Source organism: Parus major, chromosome 5 (assembly GCF_001522545.3).
Source record: "Parus major isolate Abel chromosome 5, Parus_major1.1, whole genome shotgun sequence".
NCBI classification, from domain to species: domain Eukaryota; kingdom Metazoa; phylum Chordata; class Aves; order Passeriformes; family Paridae; genus Parus; species Parus major.
Genome location: NC_031774.1, coordinates 946,703 through 967,489, shown reverse-complemented (window position 1 = coordinate 967,489; position 20,787 = coordinate 946,703). Strand labels below are relative to the sequence as shown.

Below are 20,787 nucleotides of genomic sequence, written 5' to 3'. Positions count from 1 at the left end.
CGGCGCTGCCCGCCCCGGATGAGGCGCCGCTCCCCCCCCGCCCCGCTCGGTCCCCGCCGCCCTCTTGCGCGCAGGGCCCCCGCGGAGCCCCCGCGGCCGCGGCCCCGATGATGGACAGGAATTACCCCACGACCCCCGGCTTCGCCGAGCCCCTGGCCCCGGGCACCGCGCCGCCCGCCGCCTCCTGGGCCTACGAGCGCGGCGCCGGCAGCCTGAAGCCCAGGTGAGGAGGGTCCGCCGAGGGGGCTGCGGCAGGAAAGGCCGGGGGCCGCGCCGGGGCCTGGCCGAGGGCGGCCGAGGGGGGCCCCGGCGGCGGGGCAGGGCAGGGCAGGGCGGGGGGCGAGCGGGGCCCGGCGGCCCCGGGGCGGCCGGGCCGGGCGGGGCGGGAGAGGCCGCGTCCCGGCGGGCGGGGGGCGGCGGCGAGGGCTCCCCGCTGTCCCCGGCGGCCCGCGGCGGCGGCGGGGCGGGCGGTCTCTCCGCCCCGGAGGCTCGCGTCGGGCTGCGGCGCGGGTTCAAGAGTTCACGCGTCCCTGGCCGGCTCCCGGAGGGAAGCGGGGCCGCGGGCACCGGCGCTGCCCGCCCGAACAATGCTGCCCGCCGGGACACCGGGCCGGCGGAGGCGGCCGCGCCGCGCCAGCATCCCCCCGCGCCCTTCCATTTCTCCGCTGAGCCGGGCGAACCTCGTTCCTCTAAAGCGCTGCTCCGGGGCGTGCGGAGCCTCCTCGCAGCCAAAACTTGACTGGAGCGATTCAGTCCCACGGAGAGTTCTGCAAAGTTCCGGGAAGTGCGGGGAAAATACAGGATATCTTATTGGCTTCGGGTTGCTTTTAGATTGTGTAACTCTGCCAACTGAAACGAGTATTCTCTAGGCGATGGGATTTTCGTTATCGCCTGCCTTTTATGTCTCTAGCTTGATTTATCTGCGGTTCCCATCTCGACGACGTTTAAAGGTAAAAGAGAGTCTCGGGCTAAAAATATCCCGTCGAAATAGGTGCGCTAATAGATGACTTTGCACTTGCTTCTGAAAGTAGTCAGACATGTCTGATAAGATTAATAGATTATCAAGTCAGAAGGACTGTTGCAATCTAGTCTGACCTCTTCATAATGCAGGCCATAGAACTTTTTTTTTTTTTTCCCCAATCTGTGTTTGAAAATAGAGCTTATGTTTTAGGAAGGTGTAGTTAAAAAATTCCAATGAAGCAAAATTCAGCACAATTCTTAATAAAGTATACAAGGGACTGACTTATATATTATTTCTGATATCAGGAGGGCTACCTTTAGTTTCTGGCCACTGAGTCTTGTTTGTAGCCTCATCAACACTGAAAATCCCATTATATGTTGAGTATGAATTCTTAAATTAATTTCTTGCTTTACTTATTTTTCTTAATAAAAAGAACATGATCTTTTGAAGTTTATTACCAGAGATTTTTTTCTTTTTCTTTTTTTTTTTTTCTACTTTAGTTTATCTCCCAGATTTCTTTTAGATTTCCTTCAAGTTATTGTCACCCTTCCTGAATTGTGCACATTGCATTTGAGGGACAATTGAGCCAATGTTCAGTGAGAAGATCACAGGACTTTTCTGGGATGTGAGGCTGTATATTCCCTGTTTCACAGAGAATTGCAAGGACAGGTAGCTTTTTGGCCAAATGCTTTTTGCCTCATGAAGTTTTTTTCTCTAAGGAGTTGCCTGCCTGGCAAAGTAAGGTCTCCGTATTGTTCTTTCCAGTTTTTCTTCCTAATCATTGAACAGCTTTTGGTCATGTTGCTGTGTTGATTTCAGTGGAAGACAGTGACTTGTCCTTTCTATATTGCTTTTTCCAGTTCTCATCATCTCTTGAGGGTCATGCCAGCTATTCCATAGGGCAGGTTTGGATTTCCCAGGTAATTTAAGAATAGGTAGTGCAGAATCAGAAGTGGATTTCTCTTGAATTTTACAAGAAACACAACTGCTTGATGATTTCTTTTATTTTTCTAAGTATTTAAAAGAGTCCTCTGGTTTTACAACACATCCTTCAATTTTTGTTTTTTTTTAATAGCTGCTATATTAATGCCATCTTAAATGTACATTTTGGGAGTTCTTTAAAAGAAATGGCATGGAGAAAAGTCCCAAGACAGGTACCATGCAGAAGCTCATTAGATTAATACCTGCTGCCTATACCAATCAAATTAGTATTACTGCATCCATGTATGATATGGCAATATTTATGTTTTGCTTCAGGAAACAATGTGAAGAAGACTTTGTTTTAATTCTTTGAAGTTTCATCTCCAGGTCATGGAGAGATATATATCTTCTCTACACATGGTGACAAATGATTAATTTAAAATTTGTTGTCTGAAAACGTGTAAATTTTTTTTTTTATCCCTACCAAGAACAGGGAAAATGCTATGAATCATATTTTGTACTTGAAATTCTCCTGAACTGGCTACTTTGGGTTTGTGTCATTTTAATCAGAATTAGTATACTCTGTCTTTGGCCAGATTTAAAGAATTGAACCATGTTGGACACAGTGATAAGAAGAGTCTGGGTTTTAGGTGCTTGTGGTTTCCTCTATTGCTGATAGCATTTGTCTTTATATGGGTGGAGTTGCTGAGGAATTGGGATGGAAGAGTCATTCCTGTCACTGCCAAGGCTTGCACCAGCCTGGATGGAAATTGTGAAGGTATAGATGTACTGTAAAGGAATATGCTGTCCATGCCCTCGACTTGTGTTACAGCTCACATCACATTTTTCAAAATGGTGTTTTTGATTGTGGTTGACAGGTAGTCATCATAACAGTTGAAGCTGCATGAGCCTGATGTTAAATTTAAAAATGTGTGTCATTTTCATCTGGTACTTTCTTGAAAAGAATTCAGCCTTTAGGTGATATAGATAACAATATTTCATTCAAATTTCATATTTACGCTGTTGCAGGCTATGTTCCCTTTGTGTGGAGAGCCATGTTCACAGTCTCAGCTCATCAAAATGATTTCTTCTCCCTACAAGCGTTGCTCCTGTCTTCCTGCGCTTCACTTCAGCCATCTGGTTTTTATCCTGCTCCTTATTTCTTGCAGGCACTGTTTTGTCTGTTCAATGGCACTATTCTTATCAACTAAAAGGAAATGTGTGGTGAAGTGTTACAAGGACATGGCTACCAGGCCTGCTGTGCCATAATGTTCCCATGGAATAGGAGAGGATGGGGAACTGGGGATGGGAGCTGATGGAAATCGCTGGGATCACTGCATTGACTAAGCAGGGACCGCTCTGCTGAGCAGCATTTTGGGACAGTGCAGCCACTGCAGCCTTGTGACAAGTGGCTCCTGTCCTCTGCATCCCCCAGACCCCTTACACAGCCTGGCAGCATCTTGAAGGAATTTCTGGTGGTTCTAGGAGTGCACTGCCACTTTTGGCCTTTTACTGTAGCTGTCAGAAAACCTTACCTCCGTGCTTAACCCTCTTTTTGTCAAAAGCTGTTGAATAGCAGATAAGGTATGTCATGCTTACCTGCTACTTGCTCAGGAATTACTGAGTATTCAGAAAACAGGTGATGTGTAATAGTGTGAGAGACTGTTGTAATTGCTTAGAAAGAGACATGGAGACAGGTGATAATGGATGAGGTTTCTGATTGAGTTTCTCTGACTTGGGGGTACTCCTAGGGTTTCATTTAGAGAAGAATTTTTGCTAGTGGAAAGATCTCACTGTTCCTGTTATTTTTTTTACCACAGCTCTAAGACTCACGTTTTTTACATGTGATTAAAAGTCAGTCACAATTATTTTGTTGATTTAAATTTTATGGTGCTTGCCATGGTGTCTGATGTTCCTTTTTGCCTGGTAGTCTGTATCCATCTCTGCCCTACCCAAGCAGTTGGGGTTTTATATCATTTAAAGCTAAGATAAAGTGTTAGTTACTGTGGTAGTTCATTTGCAAAGTTACATAAATGAGAGACTTATACTTTTATGATAAATTATTATGATGGGTTTTTTAACTCATTTTTGCATAGCTGTCAAACTAATGCATATTGTAACAGCTGTATGGTAATTGTGTTTTAGTTAAGGCTCAATTTTCAATTCTAATGGATTTTTGCATAGCTATAGGAACTCTGTAAGTGCAGAGTGTTTTAGAAAAGCAGAGAACATTTTCTTTCATCAAAAGAAATTGTTCTGAGAGGTGAAACCAATGTTTGTTGTTAAACACATTCTACAGAAAGTTCCCTATGGCATAGTATTTCAAGTGTTGAAAGGAAAGCTCATAATCTGGGAATATACTTAGAATTTTTGTATTAAAAGGCACAGAAAGATTAAATAAATTTTACAAACATATAGAAGGGCAGGTCACTTTTAAAATGTTACCAAATTTTCTGTCATAGTTTATATCTGAAACATTTTTACATGCAAAATATACACAGGTAGTCTGTGGTATACCACAGATACCTTACAGGGACTTGCTGGCCTTTGTTGGCCTTCTATTCTTTTTCTTTTTTTCACCTGCATTCAGCACACACTGAAATCCCAGCTGTGGGGAGGTCAAAGATTGACTGAACAGAGGCTGAATACATTCTTGCTCTGTCCCCTGTAGCTTTCTCCTGGTGCAGATGTGTGGTCATCTTGCAAAATCTTTGCTAAAGTTTCAAAACGAGCCAGCCAGGCTTGTTTGGGTTTATATGCTGCTTACCTGTGTAAGATTTAATGCCAGCTTTACATGAAAGATTTCAAGCAGCGTGTGTCATTCTGCTGCGGTGAGAAATGGTGATAAAGAGCTGTGTGCAGAAGGAATGAGCTGAAGCTTAGTCTGAAGTTACCTGAGAAGGCTGAACTGGCTGCTCGGGCTCACTGCTGCTGAAAGGGGCTCCCTTCCTCTCCCCTTGTCTTGGCTCTGGTGTTTGTGCAACTGCACAGGGAGCTGCTCTCTTTTGTTAATCCATGAGAAAACTCTCCTGGCCGAAACAGTGAATGGCTTGAGCTGGGTAGCCGTGCTGCTGTACCTGTGCTGTCATCCTGGAACACAGAGGTGGCACCTGGGGGCAAGCAGGGAGCAGAGCTGTAAGGAGTGAGCTGTGTGGCCTTGGCAGGGATTCTTCCCAGGAGATTCTTCCCATCTAAACCCTTCCCCTTCTGGACAGGGTTTAGATGGGCTCAGTCTTGCCATGTCACTCTCTTCAGTGAACATCCCATAGAAATTGTGTTGCCTGCTTCCCTGCCAGGAGCACTGGTGACTGTCTGTTTTCTGGGTGCCAGATCTCTCTTGAGATCACCCACAATGATATTTCAGATGTGAGCCCTTTCCCATGGAGCCAGTATTTTCAACACAAGGTACAGAATACATTGTTCTGCAAGAAAGAGGGGTTGTGTTCCACCACCTATGTAAAAAGTGTTTCAGTCCCATGTGTGTATTTTGCCTTTCATCCTGTTAACTTTAATCATAGGTGTGTTTACCTTATACCAACAGAGAGCAACCTTTTCACCTTGTTTCTCCTGTACTTTTGCCCACCTTTTATTTTTTTCTTGGAGTTGCTGCTGATTCTGGTATAATGCTGTCATAGGAAGGAGGCTGTTTTTAGAAAAATCTTTGTTCCTGTCAGGAAAAATGCACCTATGCCTGAACTATATTAATTCTAAACAACACTAGCGCTCTTATAGAGTGGGTGTATTTTGCATGGATATCTTTCTTTGTTGTATTTTGTCAAACCTTTCACAAATTTGCATGTCAAGAAGTTACTTTGCATAGTGAGTGCCTATTCCATACATTAAACAAACAAAGAAAAGGCAAACCAAAACAAAAAACGGTTAAAAGGCAGTACATTAATAGTTTCACTTCAGACTTTCCTTAGCAGCCTTAACTGTGACAAAAATAACTTTGAGCAGCGTGCAGAGTTCAGCCTTTCCAGCACAGCATTTCTTGCTGTACCATGCAAGTGGCAGAGAAAAGAAAATTCTTTGAATTTTTAGGCAAGGAGAAATGCTTTCAGAGAGGACAGAGTGCTTGGTTATTAAGTACTGGATTTACTTGTCTCACTGGGCAGATTTCATAGTTTTTGAGTTTACTTCTGCTTGTTATTCTGTCATTATTACATGGCTTCTTTTGTTTCATTGCCCTGGACAGACCTGGGACTAGGTAGTGAATTTATATTCATTATATTATATTCATTAGAGCCTCCTCAGAACCTCTGATGATGGGCTGCAAAAAGGGTCAAGTCTTTATTTCTATCCTATCTATATCCTCTTATTCCTGGATTTCTGCATACTTGAAAATTTCTTATTCCAAAACAATTCAACAAGAACCTACATATGTTTAGACAAGCTTTTACTTTCCCATATTGCTTTTCTTGCTTTTCATCTTCCTTCTACATGCCTACCTGTGTTGCTTGCTTAGGACTTGGAAAAGTGCAACCAATTATGCTCAGCAGGAAGAAGGCACCCTTAGGCATCCTTATCTTAGAGAAATAGTGTTTACACAGCAGGATACTAAGGAGCATTTATTCCTTAATAATCCTGTAGGAGTTATACTTGGGGCACTCATACATTTAGATTTTGTTGGAGATATCCCTCATTTTTCAGCTGGCAGTGTTGTGTGAGAAGAGTTGGAGGGCTCTAGCCATCCGTCTAGCGTTTCCAGATGTCTGGCAAGTTGTTCTGAGAGCTTTTGGTCATCCAGAACATGCCAGACAAAGAGTCACATACATGGGCAAAACTGAGTGTACCAGCCTGTGCTGCACCTTCCACCCTGCCCTTTTTCCTGACCAGGAAATCCCTCTCAGAAATATGGCAGCTTGGTGTTTCACACCACATCCTGTTTACTTTCTCTCGTCTTCGTGTCAAAAATTCCAGTGCTAGACAGTGAATAATCCTTCAATCCTGATGTTCATCCCATTTCATTATGTTCTGCCGAGTCTGCCAAGAACAGGATTTCTAATAAGTTTTTCTTGAATCTGAACATTTGTTCATTTGCTGTGCAAAGAGTGATTGTGGAAAGCCAACTCCTCCATACACTGAACACAACCATGTGTTAACTACCTTCAGCTGCTGGCACTGGTGAGCTGGAGTTTGCTGATAGTCAGCACCACTGGAGAGAGATAGGATTTTCATCTTTTTCCCTTCAAAAAACTACTTTTTGATATTGCTTTTAAGAGAATTTGGGTGTTTTTTACCATTTAAAGGATTTTTATTTTTTTTTAGTTCGTGTGTGTACGTCATTTTGATCTTTATTAATACTTGGTTTTGTTTAGACATTTGTATGATCATTATGAAAGCTCAAATCAATATCTGGGGCATATTCAAGGAATTTGTTTAATGTAGTGTAGTTTTTCAAACTCTCTCAAAGTAAATGCCACGTAGCTGTAACTGCATTTCTACAGTTTCGAAAAATGCACGTTTTCTGGTTGAAGCATTCACAAGCAAGTGGGTTCATCTGGTATTTTCAGCTAAATAGTGACATGTGACAAATGAAATGATAGCCAGGGTCCCCTTTGCAGGATTAAAAATGTAGATCTAAACCTGTTTTAGGATAAGGAGAGCACATGTGTAGAGGTATAAGAACTAAATTCAAGAGCTATGCTAATTTCCCTTATAAACTTGGTTAATAACACCCTGTAATGCTTCCTTTAAAGTAAAGGACTCTTCTGCTGTGTTTTATGATGGACTGCATTGTTAATATGGTAGATCTTTCCTGGGCACACCTCCTAAATTGGGATGGAATTGGAGTTAGTCATAGGGATGGATACCTCTTTTGCTTTGAATCTAAAATAGCTCATAAGAGCAGCTTAGCCCTTGCAGCATGTTGTGGGATGTGGAAAAAAACACTGTGTTGGACATGTGGACATGCTGCAAGGCTTGGAATCCATTGAATGACCCTGAGTTTTTGGCTATAGGGTGGCAGGGTGTGTGATCTCAGATGTGGTCCCTGGGTAGATGCCCCTATTCCATGCCAGTGGCTGTGGGCCATCAGGCCACTGCTCTTCACAGGGCTGCATTTTAACTTCACAAAACCTTGAGAAGTTATTTCAGTACTTATTGAGTGCTTATTTCAGTACTCATTTGAGTAGTTATTTCAATACTGAGACTCAGTGGTGAGGGCTGTAAATCAGAGTGGGTTATTATTTGTGCCTGGTTTTCCCTGGAATGAAGCTCAAGGTATTTCATGAGTTATGGAACTGGCAAGTGCTTCAAGGTTTGGTAATGAAAAGGAGCCCACTGACAGCATAAGATGACTCTGTTGGTGTACAGCACACATGTATTGGCATTTCTTATCTCCTGTGATGAAAATCTTAACTTCAGCATCATCCTTTCCATATAAATGGAAAATAAAGGGCTTATTAAGAAATGGGATATCAAGTGTTCCTGCAGTACCCTAAATGTAAGACTCAAGCTTGCCACAAAATACAATGCTGTAATAACTGTAGGAGGATGAGGGTCCAAAAACATTTCAATAGGTAAAATGAATTGTAATTTTATTAAGGCTCTGATGTGGCTGACCCACATCTTGAGATAACGCTCTGCTGATTATTATATTTTGAAATAAAATTTTGTTATTAAAAGTAATGGAATCTTTTTGTGTGTATTTCAGCTGTAATAGAGGATTATGCTGTGTGTTCAACCATTAATACTGGAATGATCTTGAGAGGAGTTTTGAGCATGCCCTAAATGCACTTTTGACAACAGAATAGCATCACATTTCAGAGAAAAAGTGTTATATTTCCATTACTGTCTGTTACAAAAATCTTTTGAAATTGTAAGTAAAACTCTAGGAGAGAAGTATTTATAATTTTAAAAATCACAGCTATTTTCTTTATGCTGGGTAAAGCAAAAGTTCTTTCATAGAGGGAAGATAAGAGAAGAGGATAAGTAAATGCAGTGACAAAATAATCCAGTGTCTCAAAAAGCAAGAAAATAAGATTGCAGATCTTACAGTGATGGAAACTACACAGACCATAATGGTACTCCTGTTTCTGCAGGCACTGATAGAGTAGAAGCTGTCAGGGAAGATGTATGAATCCCCAAAACACTGCTTGGCAAACAAATGTCTTAAAATTATTTCTGACACTACATTATAATGCAAATTGGGAGGAATTTGTTACAGTGTCTGTTGAAATGATACTGTGTTAATAAGGACATCAAAGTTAGTCTTGAATATTCAGAGCAGGAAAGCACTGAAACCTCTTAAAACATGCATCAGGAGCTCTACTTGTATAGTCAAATTGTTTTAGTTTCTTTTTTGTAAGCTGCAAAATTTTTGTTAGAAAGTTGTTTTGGTTAAGTTACAAATGTTTTTTGTCAAAGGTAAGAGAAACGGCTCCAAATTTACCAGTTCTGATTTTTTTAAAAAAATATTTTGTTAAATGTACTGCGTTTCAGCCATAAATAACCTCACAAAGAAAGCTGATTTAGGTTGTATGTGTTTAAAAATGACATAAAGTAGTTTGTCCAGTCCTTTAGTAGTAACTGAAGTTGAAGTTTATAAATAGCTCATTTTTATCTGAATATTAGTTTTCGCATAGATATTTTCAAGACAGAGTTTAACTGATTTTTTTGAAAACAGAATTATATTGTCTTTGTTACTAAGAACTCCACAGATTACTTAATCATACAAGCCAGCACTTGCACTCAGGTATTGAAGTCCCAGTAAGAGTATTTTTGCTTTCCTGTTTTTCATTTTTAAAAGGATCGAGCAGGAGGAGTTCAGACATATTAACATAGGAATAAAAGGGAGATGGACCTTCTGTGTCATAAAATCTCTTTATTCCCTTAAGATGTGATATCTATTCTGGTGAAGAATCACAGGAACAGCATGAACTTTTGCTGATTGAGACAGCTCCCTGCATGTATTTTCTACCTCAAAAATCTATTTCTTAGAAGCTCCTTATCTCTGCTCCTAGAAAGCGAGGATGTAATGAGTGTTTCCTCTTGCAAGTACCTCCAGGCAGTCCTTGGCCCACATTGTGACAGTCTTAGCCATGCTCTTGGTGGCTCTGCCTTTGAATTGAAGGGGGAAATTAACATTATAGCTTCATTTTTAATGAAAGAGTGGAGGATTATTGCCTTTGGTGTGCTAGGATGGGATATATTCTCCACTGGCTATGTAGTGTGTGATTGCATTGAAAGGGAGAATGTGCCATGACCAACAAACAGTGGAACTTGTCAGTAAAATGCTACTCCTCTGTGGTTTACTCTCTTACCTTTGTACTGGAGTCTGATTCTGTATTTTCCATCTTCCCAAAAGTCATCTGTCTTGAAGAATAATGTTAATAATACTTAAAAACATTGACATCCATTTTTTTATTTGCTATAATAAAAGAACAGGCTGGGCAAAATGCTAAAGATGTATGCTATTCTTAAAAAGAATGCATTATGTACCTTGAGGTATTAGCTTTAGAGATGATTTTCTTTTGACTTTTCAGCAGTGAATTTCATTTTTCAAGCAGCAATTCGTTTTTTTCTTTTGTTTCTTGGTAGCGTGGGGCAAACAGATCTGTGAAAAAATTCCACCCCTTTCCCTTCTCCCCCGCTTCAGCTCTCAGAACTAAGTTTAAAGGCACAAAAATGGGGGTACAATTCAGCATCATAAAGTTACCCCAGGACACATGGACACTGCAGCTGTTCTGGATTGTTAAATATTCTTTCTCTTCGTGCAAATACAGTGTTAAGGTTTGTCTTGTCTTGTATAATCTAATGAGAGGATCAAGGGAATTAGATGCAGGGTGTAGGCTGGTTTCCTATTTTTCTTGAACCTGCCAACATTTTCAGGCTTCAGACCAAATTTGTGCTTGCACTGTCTTCCACCTCCCCCCAGTATGTCTGTGGCTGGGAAATAGAAATGAAAATTGACATATTGTATACATTTTAAAAATATTTTGCACTGAAATGAGTTTCTGGGCTGAGAAGGCATTTGTTTCCCATTAGAATTAATTTCTGAAACATTATTGTTTCTGTTTTCTGTTGGCTTTAAGGGCTTTCTGTGCTTTTAAACTTGCAGAAGTGTTTTGGACAGGAGTGACTTGGTGTTACTAATGGTATTGAGCTCATTTAAGTAGCAACTTTGTTCCTGGGCAACTCCCTCCTCTGCTTCTTAGAGTAATGACTTTTTTAAAGTACAAAATTAAACCCATTTCTGGATTGAAGTAATCTACCTGTAACACTGCTTTTAAAGCTTAATTTTATTAAAAATTATTATATGTTATAAAATTATTAATTTTATCTGAAAATAGCCCGTAGGTCCTGAATTACATTCTAGTTTGACTGTGGCAAATGGGGAACTCTTGCTGTTACAATGGGCAGCTGAAAGGCCATTTACCCTCCATTTAATCTCTATTAAATTCAAGTAATGTTTTCAAGTAATACTCTTCCATTCTTTCTTTACGAGACATTTGAGTAAAGGCAAAATAACAAAGATAAGTATTTAAAGAAAGTAATAAATGTTGTATCTAATATTAAAGCAATCCTAACTGTGCACTTGCCAGCGAGTAATAAAACCTGGAACTGCATTTTACCTGTCTAAAAATCAAATACAGTGGACAAAAAGAGACGTAAGCTGTGTGTCAGCTTCTACATCTTATATTTAGGATGACATTTTTAATATTTAGAAGCACATTTGTTGGGTTTATGGCTTTGCTTTCTGTCTCTGAGTGGAATTTGCTATAGCACAGCTGGGTAGCTGGTTGGAGAGAGACTTCTTTGCCAAGTGTCTGAGCTTTGGGATAGAAAGGGAAACCTGAGTGGTATTTCCCCTATTTCACATATATCTCAAGTAAGATAAAATGCAAAGTGTGAGTTTAAAGGTATTTTCTTGCCAGTACGAGACTATCACTGTTCTTTTTAATCTCCTTTCTGGTGATTTAATTAGAAGGGGGCTGTGGCCGAGTCATCTTCTCACAGGAGCTCTTGTTTTCAGTAAGGCAGTACAGACAGACAAAAATGAGATCAAATTTCCTGGTCTGCCTCAAATCTGATGCCTTGTGTGCATGCTGGCTTGTTGGCTTTTGTTGTTTAGGTTTGGTTGTTTTGGTGTCAGACTTGTCAGCCTGTGCAGGACCCCGGTGCTGGGGCACTGAGTTCCCTTCTCAGAGTGGTGGGAGCACCTCTGGGATCTGGAGCCAGGAGTTTCCTGGGCACCCACTTGTCCTGCAGGTGTCCAGTTTCACTTGGAGCACAGCCCACACACCATTTGAATGCTTTAAAAGTGCTCTGTGATTTGATGTGGGGGTTTCTGTAGTAATTTTCCTATTTATATGAGAGGCAGGAGTTCCAAGTGCCTAAGAATATGGGATTGCCCCCAGATGTATCCTTTGATCCTGAGGAGTTCTGGTCTGCTTTCCATGTAAGCATTGTGAGTTTCCCTGGTACTTGAATGATTGCTATTACTAAACTAAACACAACCCAAACACCTCCCCCAGAAAACACCAAATGCAAAAAAAATCAATCAATCAAAAACTTTAAAAATTGCTGAGTTGTAATGAAGATTTATCTGGAAAATAAAGTAGAAAGATGAAAAAAATTACTTAATAGTTAGTAAAAGGAGTATCATAACATGGAAAGGGGACAAAAATACTTATGTAAAGTGCTTATTTTCCATTTCAGTGTTTTATTCTGTATGGATGTCACAGAGAGCAAGGTTATTGGAAAAAAGTAAAAGAAATAACAGTACTTACTTGTATGTCCAGTGTTTATTGCAGCTAAATTTTGTTTCCATGTAAAAATGATACTTCCATCTGAGTTTGAAGCTGCAAAATGCTTCCCTTGCTTGTGTGAAGCATAAACCTGATAATTGTCTTGGCAAGTGAGGAGGGTGGTGAGTGCAATGGGTCTCGATAACCTTTTGCAGATGGAAACCTGAATTTTTACGAAGCTGTTGGATTGAAGAACGCTTTGGAAAGAAATGGTTGTGATAATAGCAATGCAAACAGATGTGTGAAGGGTCAATTCCTGACAGACTTAATCTGGGCTAACAAAAAGGAGTTGTAAATCAAGGTTGAGGCATTTTAGTAACAGTGAAGTGCAATGACTACAGTTTTCTTCCAGAATTTTTACTGGAGAAGTAAAAATCTTCTATTAGCCCAGTTGATGTAGCTGGAAAAAATCAGATTTCACTTACATTGTCATACACTTTTTTTTTTGATTGCATTATTACAGCAATAACAAATAATGATAACTTTACAGGCTATCTCTTAAATATTACTCTAAAATTAATTGTATCTTTTCAGTGAAAAATACTTTGTGAGGAACTATATTCCAAATTTGTGTGTCAAATTAATATTATTTCCTAGCAGTAATCACTCCATTGTGCAATTCAGTATGAGAGTGGAAGTGGGGAATCTCTGTGATAATCAGTGATAAGAACTAAGTGCTTTGGGAACTGAGTAATGTGAATGTTTCTTCAGTAACTTATCTGACATTTCAATACAAGTAAGAACTTGCCCAATTGTAACAAACTTCCAAACAAGAGCACACAGAGCTTGGTAGCCGTAAGGCTATTTGCCATGCTGGATGTATTTTTGATATGTGAATTACATGCTGTGTAAGTTCATCTGTTTAAAAGTTAAATTTTATAAAAAGAAACCCTAAGGCGGTAATCTCTCAGATTGCTGTGCTTGTTTAGGATAAGCTTATGTAAACTTGAGGCATATATGCAAGGCTTTTTGAGATAAGAATCTACATTCCAGCAAGCAGTAATTATACAATAAACAACTGCTCAAATAAATACAGTGTTTTTTATTGAAAGACAGATTCATTTTTGAGGTTGTGGTTGCATTAACTATGAGCTAGGAGTCTGTATTAAAAAAAAAAGGCACCATCATATATTCACAGTGTTTTAAGATGTCCATCTTTACTAGAATTTTGAGGTTCTAGTAATTAACAATGTTTCTGAGTGCTGCTAGAGGTTATTTTGTATCCAAGTGCTAATTCTAGTTCCCTCTTTGTTACACAGTTTTGTCCAAGTTTGTTTTACGAGTTACTTTTATCTTCCAGAGCATTCTGCCTTTGGTGTGCAGGCTTGTGTATTAGGCTGTCTTGTGGTATTTGTGTGTACTGTACCTGCCCTATACAAAAAAAGGTGTTTATTGTAGAGGAGTGAAGAGGGGGGAAATTAATCACAATCATCACTGAACTACCAGAATAAATAGAAATTTAAAATAAATAATAAAAAACCCAAACAAACAAAAAAACCCCCTCACAACAAATTTTTAAATTTCCAAAACTTTTACGTGGTTAATTAAAGTTCATTCAATTTTTGCTGGTGACCTTTTGCTTTTACAATTGAAGAGGAGGAATGAGGTGATATTGCTTGATATACTGTACTGGGTTTGGGGGTCTTGCCTCATATGGAAGAGTTTTTGCTGCCAAAATAGCCCCAGTTGCCTGGAACACCACCAGAGTGCCTCTCAGCCTGAAAATACAGATAAAAAAAAGGAAGCTGTGCTGCTGTAGGATTTTGGAGTTTGCCTTTAAAACATGTATGAAAGAGAAGTTAGCATCACATACCTTTATATAGGTAAAAGCTTAAAAGTAAACTTGCATGAAAACCTAAATACAACCTATTGCTGCTGCAGGAAAGTTTTCAAAGGTCAGTGTTTTTGTGAGTGAAAATAATTCTTGCCAACAATGCGTGCACTGCCGTGCTTCAGTTTAGAAACTTATTTTTTCATGTAGTGCTTCTTTATTTATTTAAAAGACCTGAATAAAGCTTTATGTCTCTGAAGTTCTGTATTTGGGGCTTTTTTTCCCTGCTATGCAAGTTTGTTCAAAAACACCAAACCACCTTAACTTTAAAATTTTTCTTGTGAAAATACTTGCATTTCAATTAATTTTTTTACTTGCATAATGTTTTATGTGCAGAATAATGTTGCAATTCCTATTTTTTTTTTTTTTTGTCTGGAAATAATAGAAAATATTTAATGCTGTAAATAACACAATTACCTACAGTGTCATGCAATCATGTCTGCCAGTTGTCCATAGCTGTGATGCAAATAGTTAGATTTCAGTCAGCATATAATAGAAATCAGTTGCTGATGCATAGTGTTGAACTTCACAAAGATCTGTCCTCTACAGCATGAGCACAGGGATCTGCTGACTTTGAATTTAGGTTTGGCAATTCTCTAAATTGCAATTATTGCTGTGAGAGGTGTTAAAGTGCTAGACAATGAGCACAACTGGGAAAAGCAGTAGCTGAGGTTCTTTGTTTTTTCAAAGGATTTTGGTTCATTCTTTAGGCTAGTGCTGTAGCCTGGCATGCTGACTGTAGAGCATTGCTGAAGTGGAAAATACATCCCCTGTTTGTGCATCTCAGGCAGGGAAGTGCTGCACAGACAGGCTCTTGCTGGTTCATGATGTGTGTGGGTCACAGTGCTCTAAGAGGCTCGTCTGGCTCCTCTCATCCTCTTAATGAAAATGAAGCAAACCCAGCAATGTTGCCAGTTTTTATATTATTTGGTGTGTTCTATAAAAGTTTCCCATGATGTCATGATTCCTGGCACCGAGAATTCAGTTTTTCCTTATGCAGAGTGACTGCCCCTCATCCCCAGGGATGAAAGATAAGGGAATTCTCCCTTGCAGCAGGCAGCAGGGAGGGCTGTGCGTTTCGTTGTTTGGGTTGTTTTGGCATTTGTTTACATTTGAATTTTGAAATTAAAGCAGTCTCACATGTGCACTGGAGTAAGTAGCAGCTACCTATAAGCTTTGTGTCCAAAAGGCAAGAAAAGAAGAAGGTAAATGGTTACTTGGTCATGCTGGCCTTCATTTTTTTCCATTTGACAGGTGCTATGCAGAGCCTAGTCTGGGGAAGCTTGAAATTCTGGGGATTTTGTTTTGCTTCCCCCTGTTTTCTGCTTTTTAAACTGGAAATCATTAGGGCTTTTGGCAAGATCTTTAGGTTGCTTGATGTTTAGATTACATTTATTTGTTTTCTGCATTATTGGTTTTACACAGACAATGTATATTTTCAGTTTGCTTCTATTAAGCCTGATTGCAACATCATGTTCATTTAGGTGACTCACTTAAAAATGTTAAATAAAAGCTGTGAATCATTAACTTACATTTAATGCTAGGAGGTCTGAAGATGGATTTGTCCCTTGGTAATGCTTTCACTGTCAATTTTATTAAATCATACCAAAAGTACCAAAATCCTTTTAAAAACTGTTGCCCCCACAGCTTCCTAGTCATTTCAGCCTTTGAAGTAAATGAGGTCCTGTAAGTTTTAATGGAATTAAAAATGTAAATGCTAGAGTAATGTATTGATAGTTATGTGCTTTGCAGACTTTATATCAGTAAATCATTACAAATAGTGTCCAGTGTCTCTTACAGTTGAACTCTGTCTTTCTGACCTAGTCCTTTATAAACTTTTCTGTGATCAGCTCTGATTTTTGTAAGGTTTCCCCCTACCTCCACCCTTTGGCTTTTTAGGTTTCAATAGTACTTTTTTAATCTACTTAACATTTTTTGTAATATCCTAGCAGAACTAGATCTGTCTGATTTTAAGCTTTTGTTTTCTTGTATTTCTGTAACTTTTTGGCTTGTTATTGAAATTTCATGATTGTTCTTTGTTTCTATAGCTGTACATTTTGTTAATAATATTTATTCTTTAAGTATTTATTATTATTAATATTAATTATTAATCTTTTCCTTAGTTTAAGCTATGGAGGAGGACATTCATCACATTCAGAAACAGACCTTCACAGACAGACATACACAGCTTCTCATCAGCTTCCTGGATACTCAACTACGCAACATCCTGCTGGTAACTGTCCTTATCATGAGAATACTGCTTAAGTAGCTGCAGAGGAAAAAGAAAAACTAACTGTTCTGTAATTTAGATGAAAGTTAATGTATTTTATAATCAAAGGGAGTTTGTCATATAAGTGGTGGCAACTGTTGTTAGAAAAGCTGAGTGTTTAGCAGAAAGTTAACAATTGTTTGCTTTTATCTAAATGTCTTAACTAGGAAGGAATCTCGTATCTTGGTATCTTGTTTTTTTGAAAAAGCTGCACTTATTCTTTAAAATACAGATTTTTGGGATTTGGCCTATGCATAAGAGCCAAATGTTGTGTGCCTCCAAGCCAGCACAGAAATGCTGCCAGCTCCTCCAGACTAAAGCAAACAGCAAAACTGGTGTGAGCTGGAGCCCACTGCTGCTGGTACTTCCATGTGCACGCTCAGGCCATGCTGGATAGAAGTTAAAATTAATTTAAAATGCAGCAGTGGCTTGGGGTGTGTTACATCTGCACTGGGGTCTGTCTTTGAGCCTGATATCCTGTCTCTGTGTCAGAAGATGGGGCTTGACCTCTTCATGCTCACTTTGCCAGTTTCCAAAGGTGATTGAACTTCGGAGTGTGTGGTCTCCTGGCCAGGCCCTTGATCAGGATGATGGAGGGTCAGAATTGCAGGCTTGACATAATCTCAGTTACAACTCTGGATCCCACCAGTCCTTCCCATTGAAATCCCTGCTATTGAAAGGTCTGAGCAATGGGAAACACATAAAGGTGTTTCTTGGAATGCAACCAAAACCCCATTTCATGTGCCAGTCCTGTAGAGGTGTCCAAACTTCCATAAGCTGCCTAAAAGGGAGAAACTGGATATAGAAAAGTTGAACATGTTTCAGGAGGAATTCTGAATGTTTAACCAGGTGAAAATAGAACAGTGAATCTTCAGAGATGCATTTTACTTGTGTACCTAAATACTGTTATAAGCATCAGATTTGACATACATTTAGTAATGGGTTTTAAAATGTATACCGAAGCTTCAATTTACACTTCTAACACTGCATAACAGTTAAACACAGAAAAATCAATGTACTTGCTAATATTTCTTAAAGTGGGAGTTTTTTAGTGAATTATGAACATATATCTTTGTTATTTGATTTTGCTTTTTTGAAGGTCATCTGAATTATTTGTTTTGTTTCATCATCTAGGTCTTTCAGGAATATTTGATACCAGTATGCACAGTGCTGGAGGTAACACTAAGGAAACTTCTTCAGTTATGAATTTTCTCTCTGCTATTGAGTCTCGTACTGCTCAGGCAGTCTCTTCAGGATCTACCCTTTTACCACAATTCAGGGCTCCTTCCTGGCAGACAGGTGAATATTTTCTCTTGAAATAAAATTTTGTCATTGTTATATTGAGTGTTTTGGAGCATTTGAAACAGAAATATTCTGAGTAACTGAGAAGGCTGCATGTTTTCTACCTCTTTTACATCTCAATATTTAAATATATCAAAATCAATGAAGTTATGTTATCATAAGATTTATATGAGCAGAAGTTCTGGTTGTTTAGGAGGAATTTAGATGCATAGGGTATTATTTAGTCTGTTGAGTCAAATTTATTTTCCCAGCTTTGTTTGGAATTAGTCTCACTATCACTATAAGCATTTTCAGGCACACTACCTGTACCTCCTAGCAAATCTTTCACTCTCAAACTCTGTTCCCTGTGATAATTTTTTCTGTGATATTAGTACTAAAAGTCTATGAGTAGCTTTGGCCCCTTTGTACACAGAACTAATGAGCAAGGTGTTCTCAAAAAGAAGGTGCATGCCACATAGAAATAAGGGATCTAATTTACAACTAAACAAATGTGCCATCTCTTTTGGCAGACTGACTGCCTTCAACAAACCTCCCCCATCTGTCAAGCCTTCTGTGCAGAGCAGGAAACTGCAGATTTTGAGCTCACTGTAGACAGTCACACCAAGATAAGTGTTGCTACTGCATCTGTGGGTAGCTTCAAGTTCTGGTTAATCTTATGGAGCGTTTGTGCAGCTGTGCAGTGAATTGGATCCATTCACTGATCTGGCAGAAAATGTTTGAGTGGCTTTTTTCCTTTGGTGGGATGGTTTTCCTCTGTATCAGCAGGCTGCTGTGTTTCTCAGTGCAGCTGTATGATTGCTGTTCTGATTTGGGGAGGAGGCACAAGGTAGCAAGAGTGGAGCAGTTCTTTTGTTGACAGTTTGCACTCATTCTGTTAAGGGTAATGTGCAGCTGCATTTTGTGAAGAGCTGCTCAAAAAGTTGAGAATAGAGACTGGCTTTTAACTCACCATTGACAAAAGCAGAAATGTGGGAGCACAGATGAAGATGCACACTGGTAACCTGGCAAACAATATAAATCAGTTATGAGTTTAGAGTTATGATGACCCATCCTCACAATAGAGTGTCAGCTGGGAAGAAATCTTTTTTTCTCTTCGTCCTAGCATTTTCTCCATTGCAGCCTGCCTAACAGTGAATTGTGAAGAATGGGGAGACATGCTGTGGGTCGGGTTTGATGTTGGTACCAGTGATTGAGAGACTTCTCAGTACTCATTACTAAGAACTCATCAGTAAGCCCATTTTTCAATATTACCAGTTCTCTGAGCTTTCTGTTGTCCTTAAGTACTTTTGCTGCTTTTCTGTAACCCTCAATCCTCCCAGGTGTCTTTGGAGAGCTTTGTCTTCTACAAACTTTTTTGATGAGGGAAAGCAAAAAAAAAAAGCTTCTCTTTTTTAGAAGGGTTTCTTACTTTGGGCTTTTTTTTTCCAAACCCCACAAGTGCTGATTTTGGGGGAAAAAAGAAGAACATTGTGTTTGTTATATTTGTCCTTCCAAGTGTTCCTTTGATCTGTGAGTTGTGTTATCAGTGTTCTGATTTCTTAGGGTAGTGAGGGTGTGTCTGTGCATGCAACTTAGTACCTTTGCCATACCTTTTGTCTGCTCCTGAACAAATATTAGAATATAAAGCCCAGTTCTGCCCTAGTGGTGCTCCTGTGACTGGCTCTTGTCTGGTTTAAGAAGTCACGGGTGTGTTTGGAAGGGTTTTGATTTATGGAAGAGAAAGGTAAAATGCAGGTTAGATGAGAAATGAACATCTGCAGTTAAAACAGGTTTAAATTCTTCCCTTTCTTTAGTGCTTCTGGATGGCCCTTCCTTTGTGTTAGCAGTAGGGATCAGTAAAAGAGAATCCAGTTGTACATGATGTTGCAGTTTTTTAGAATGGGGGGGGGGAAAGTGCATTAAAACACTGATTTTGCTTTCTCACTCAGAAAGACCTTATTGTTGACTAAGGAAAAATACCTTGGCATTCCTTCACTATCACATCTCTTCATATCAGCTTGTCTTGGATTGAAAGAGAGAAACAAAGAATTTATTTCTCAGCTTCACCTGAAACTTCAAAAGCAATTGTATGATTAAGTTGCAATCAGCTTAAGAAGACTTACTGTATTGTAAAATGAAATATTTTTTTTAACTGAAGTATTTGTTTCAAAACAAGCTATATTTAGTGAGAATTTTTATTTATTCTTAAATGATGCTAAGCTAAAAACTGTTTTAAGAGCGCAAGAAGAACCGAAAAAAGTCAAATCATTCCCCTGATTTTATTTTTTTCTGATTTGCATACCCTGGTAAATTTCCCAGAGGAAACTGATTCCCTTACAAGAATTTTAAGCTTCTCTGGGAATAAACTTACCTTCTTAGCATTTCTTGGTAGACTTTGGAAACATTACACAAACTTCACCAGTGTCTGCAAGTTTACAGGGTGAAAAGCACTGAATTCTGTGGATCACTGCTCTGAGCCTCAAAGCTTGCAAGAGAATTTCATACTCCTATTTCAGCTGGAGTAGTGTATTCTGGTGAGAAATCTTCTTTAAGCCAGGATGTCATACCAATGGCTGGATACAAATAAGAAATACACTTTTCAGTTGGATAGTTGCTACTGCACCGTGCAGATAATTGCTGTCTGTGGATATTTGGGACTCTCACTTCAGAAAGCATACAAATTATATTTATTGCTTGTACTGAAAGTCAAACCACTCCTTTAGGAAAATGAATTACAGAGCGTATAGGCCATTAGCTATTTCACTGTATGCTC

General features: G+C 39.4%; 1 protein-coding gene across 5 annotated transcripts in view; it reads left to right on the top strand.

The window, feature by feature from the left end:
- The first annotated feature begins 45 nt into the window (after positions 1-45).
- Positions 46-20,787, top strand: part of QSER1 (glutamine and serine rich 1) — a 44,436-nt gene continuing 23,694 nt past the window's right edge. For 2 of the 5 annotated variants that reach the window (XM_019006901.2, XM_015630087.3), the window contains exons 1-3: positions 46-223; positions 16,588-16,697; positions 17,868-18,032. In XM_019006901.2, the coding sequence (XP_018862446.1) occupies positions 108-223; positions 16,588-16,697; positions 17,868-18,032 (391 nt within the window). In that variant the 5' untranslated portion in view covers positions 46-107. Of the gene's footprint in view, positions 224-644; positions 951-16,587; positions 16,698-17,867; positions 18,033-18,464; positions 19,264-20,787 lie in introns of those variants that run through there. The other 3 variants (XM_019006899.2, XM_019006898.2, XM_019006900.2) reach the window with 3 other exon arrangements.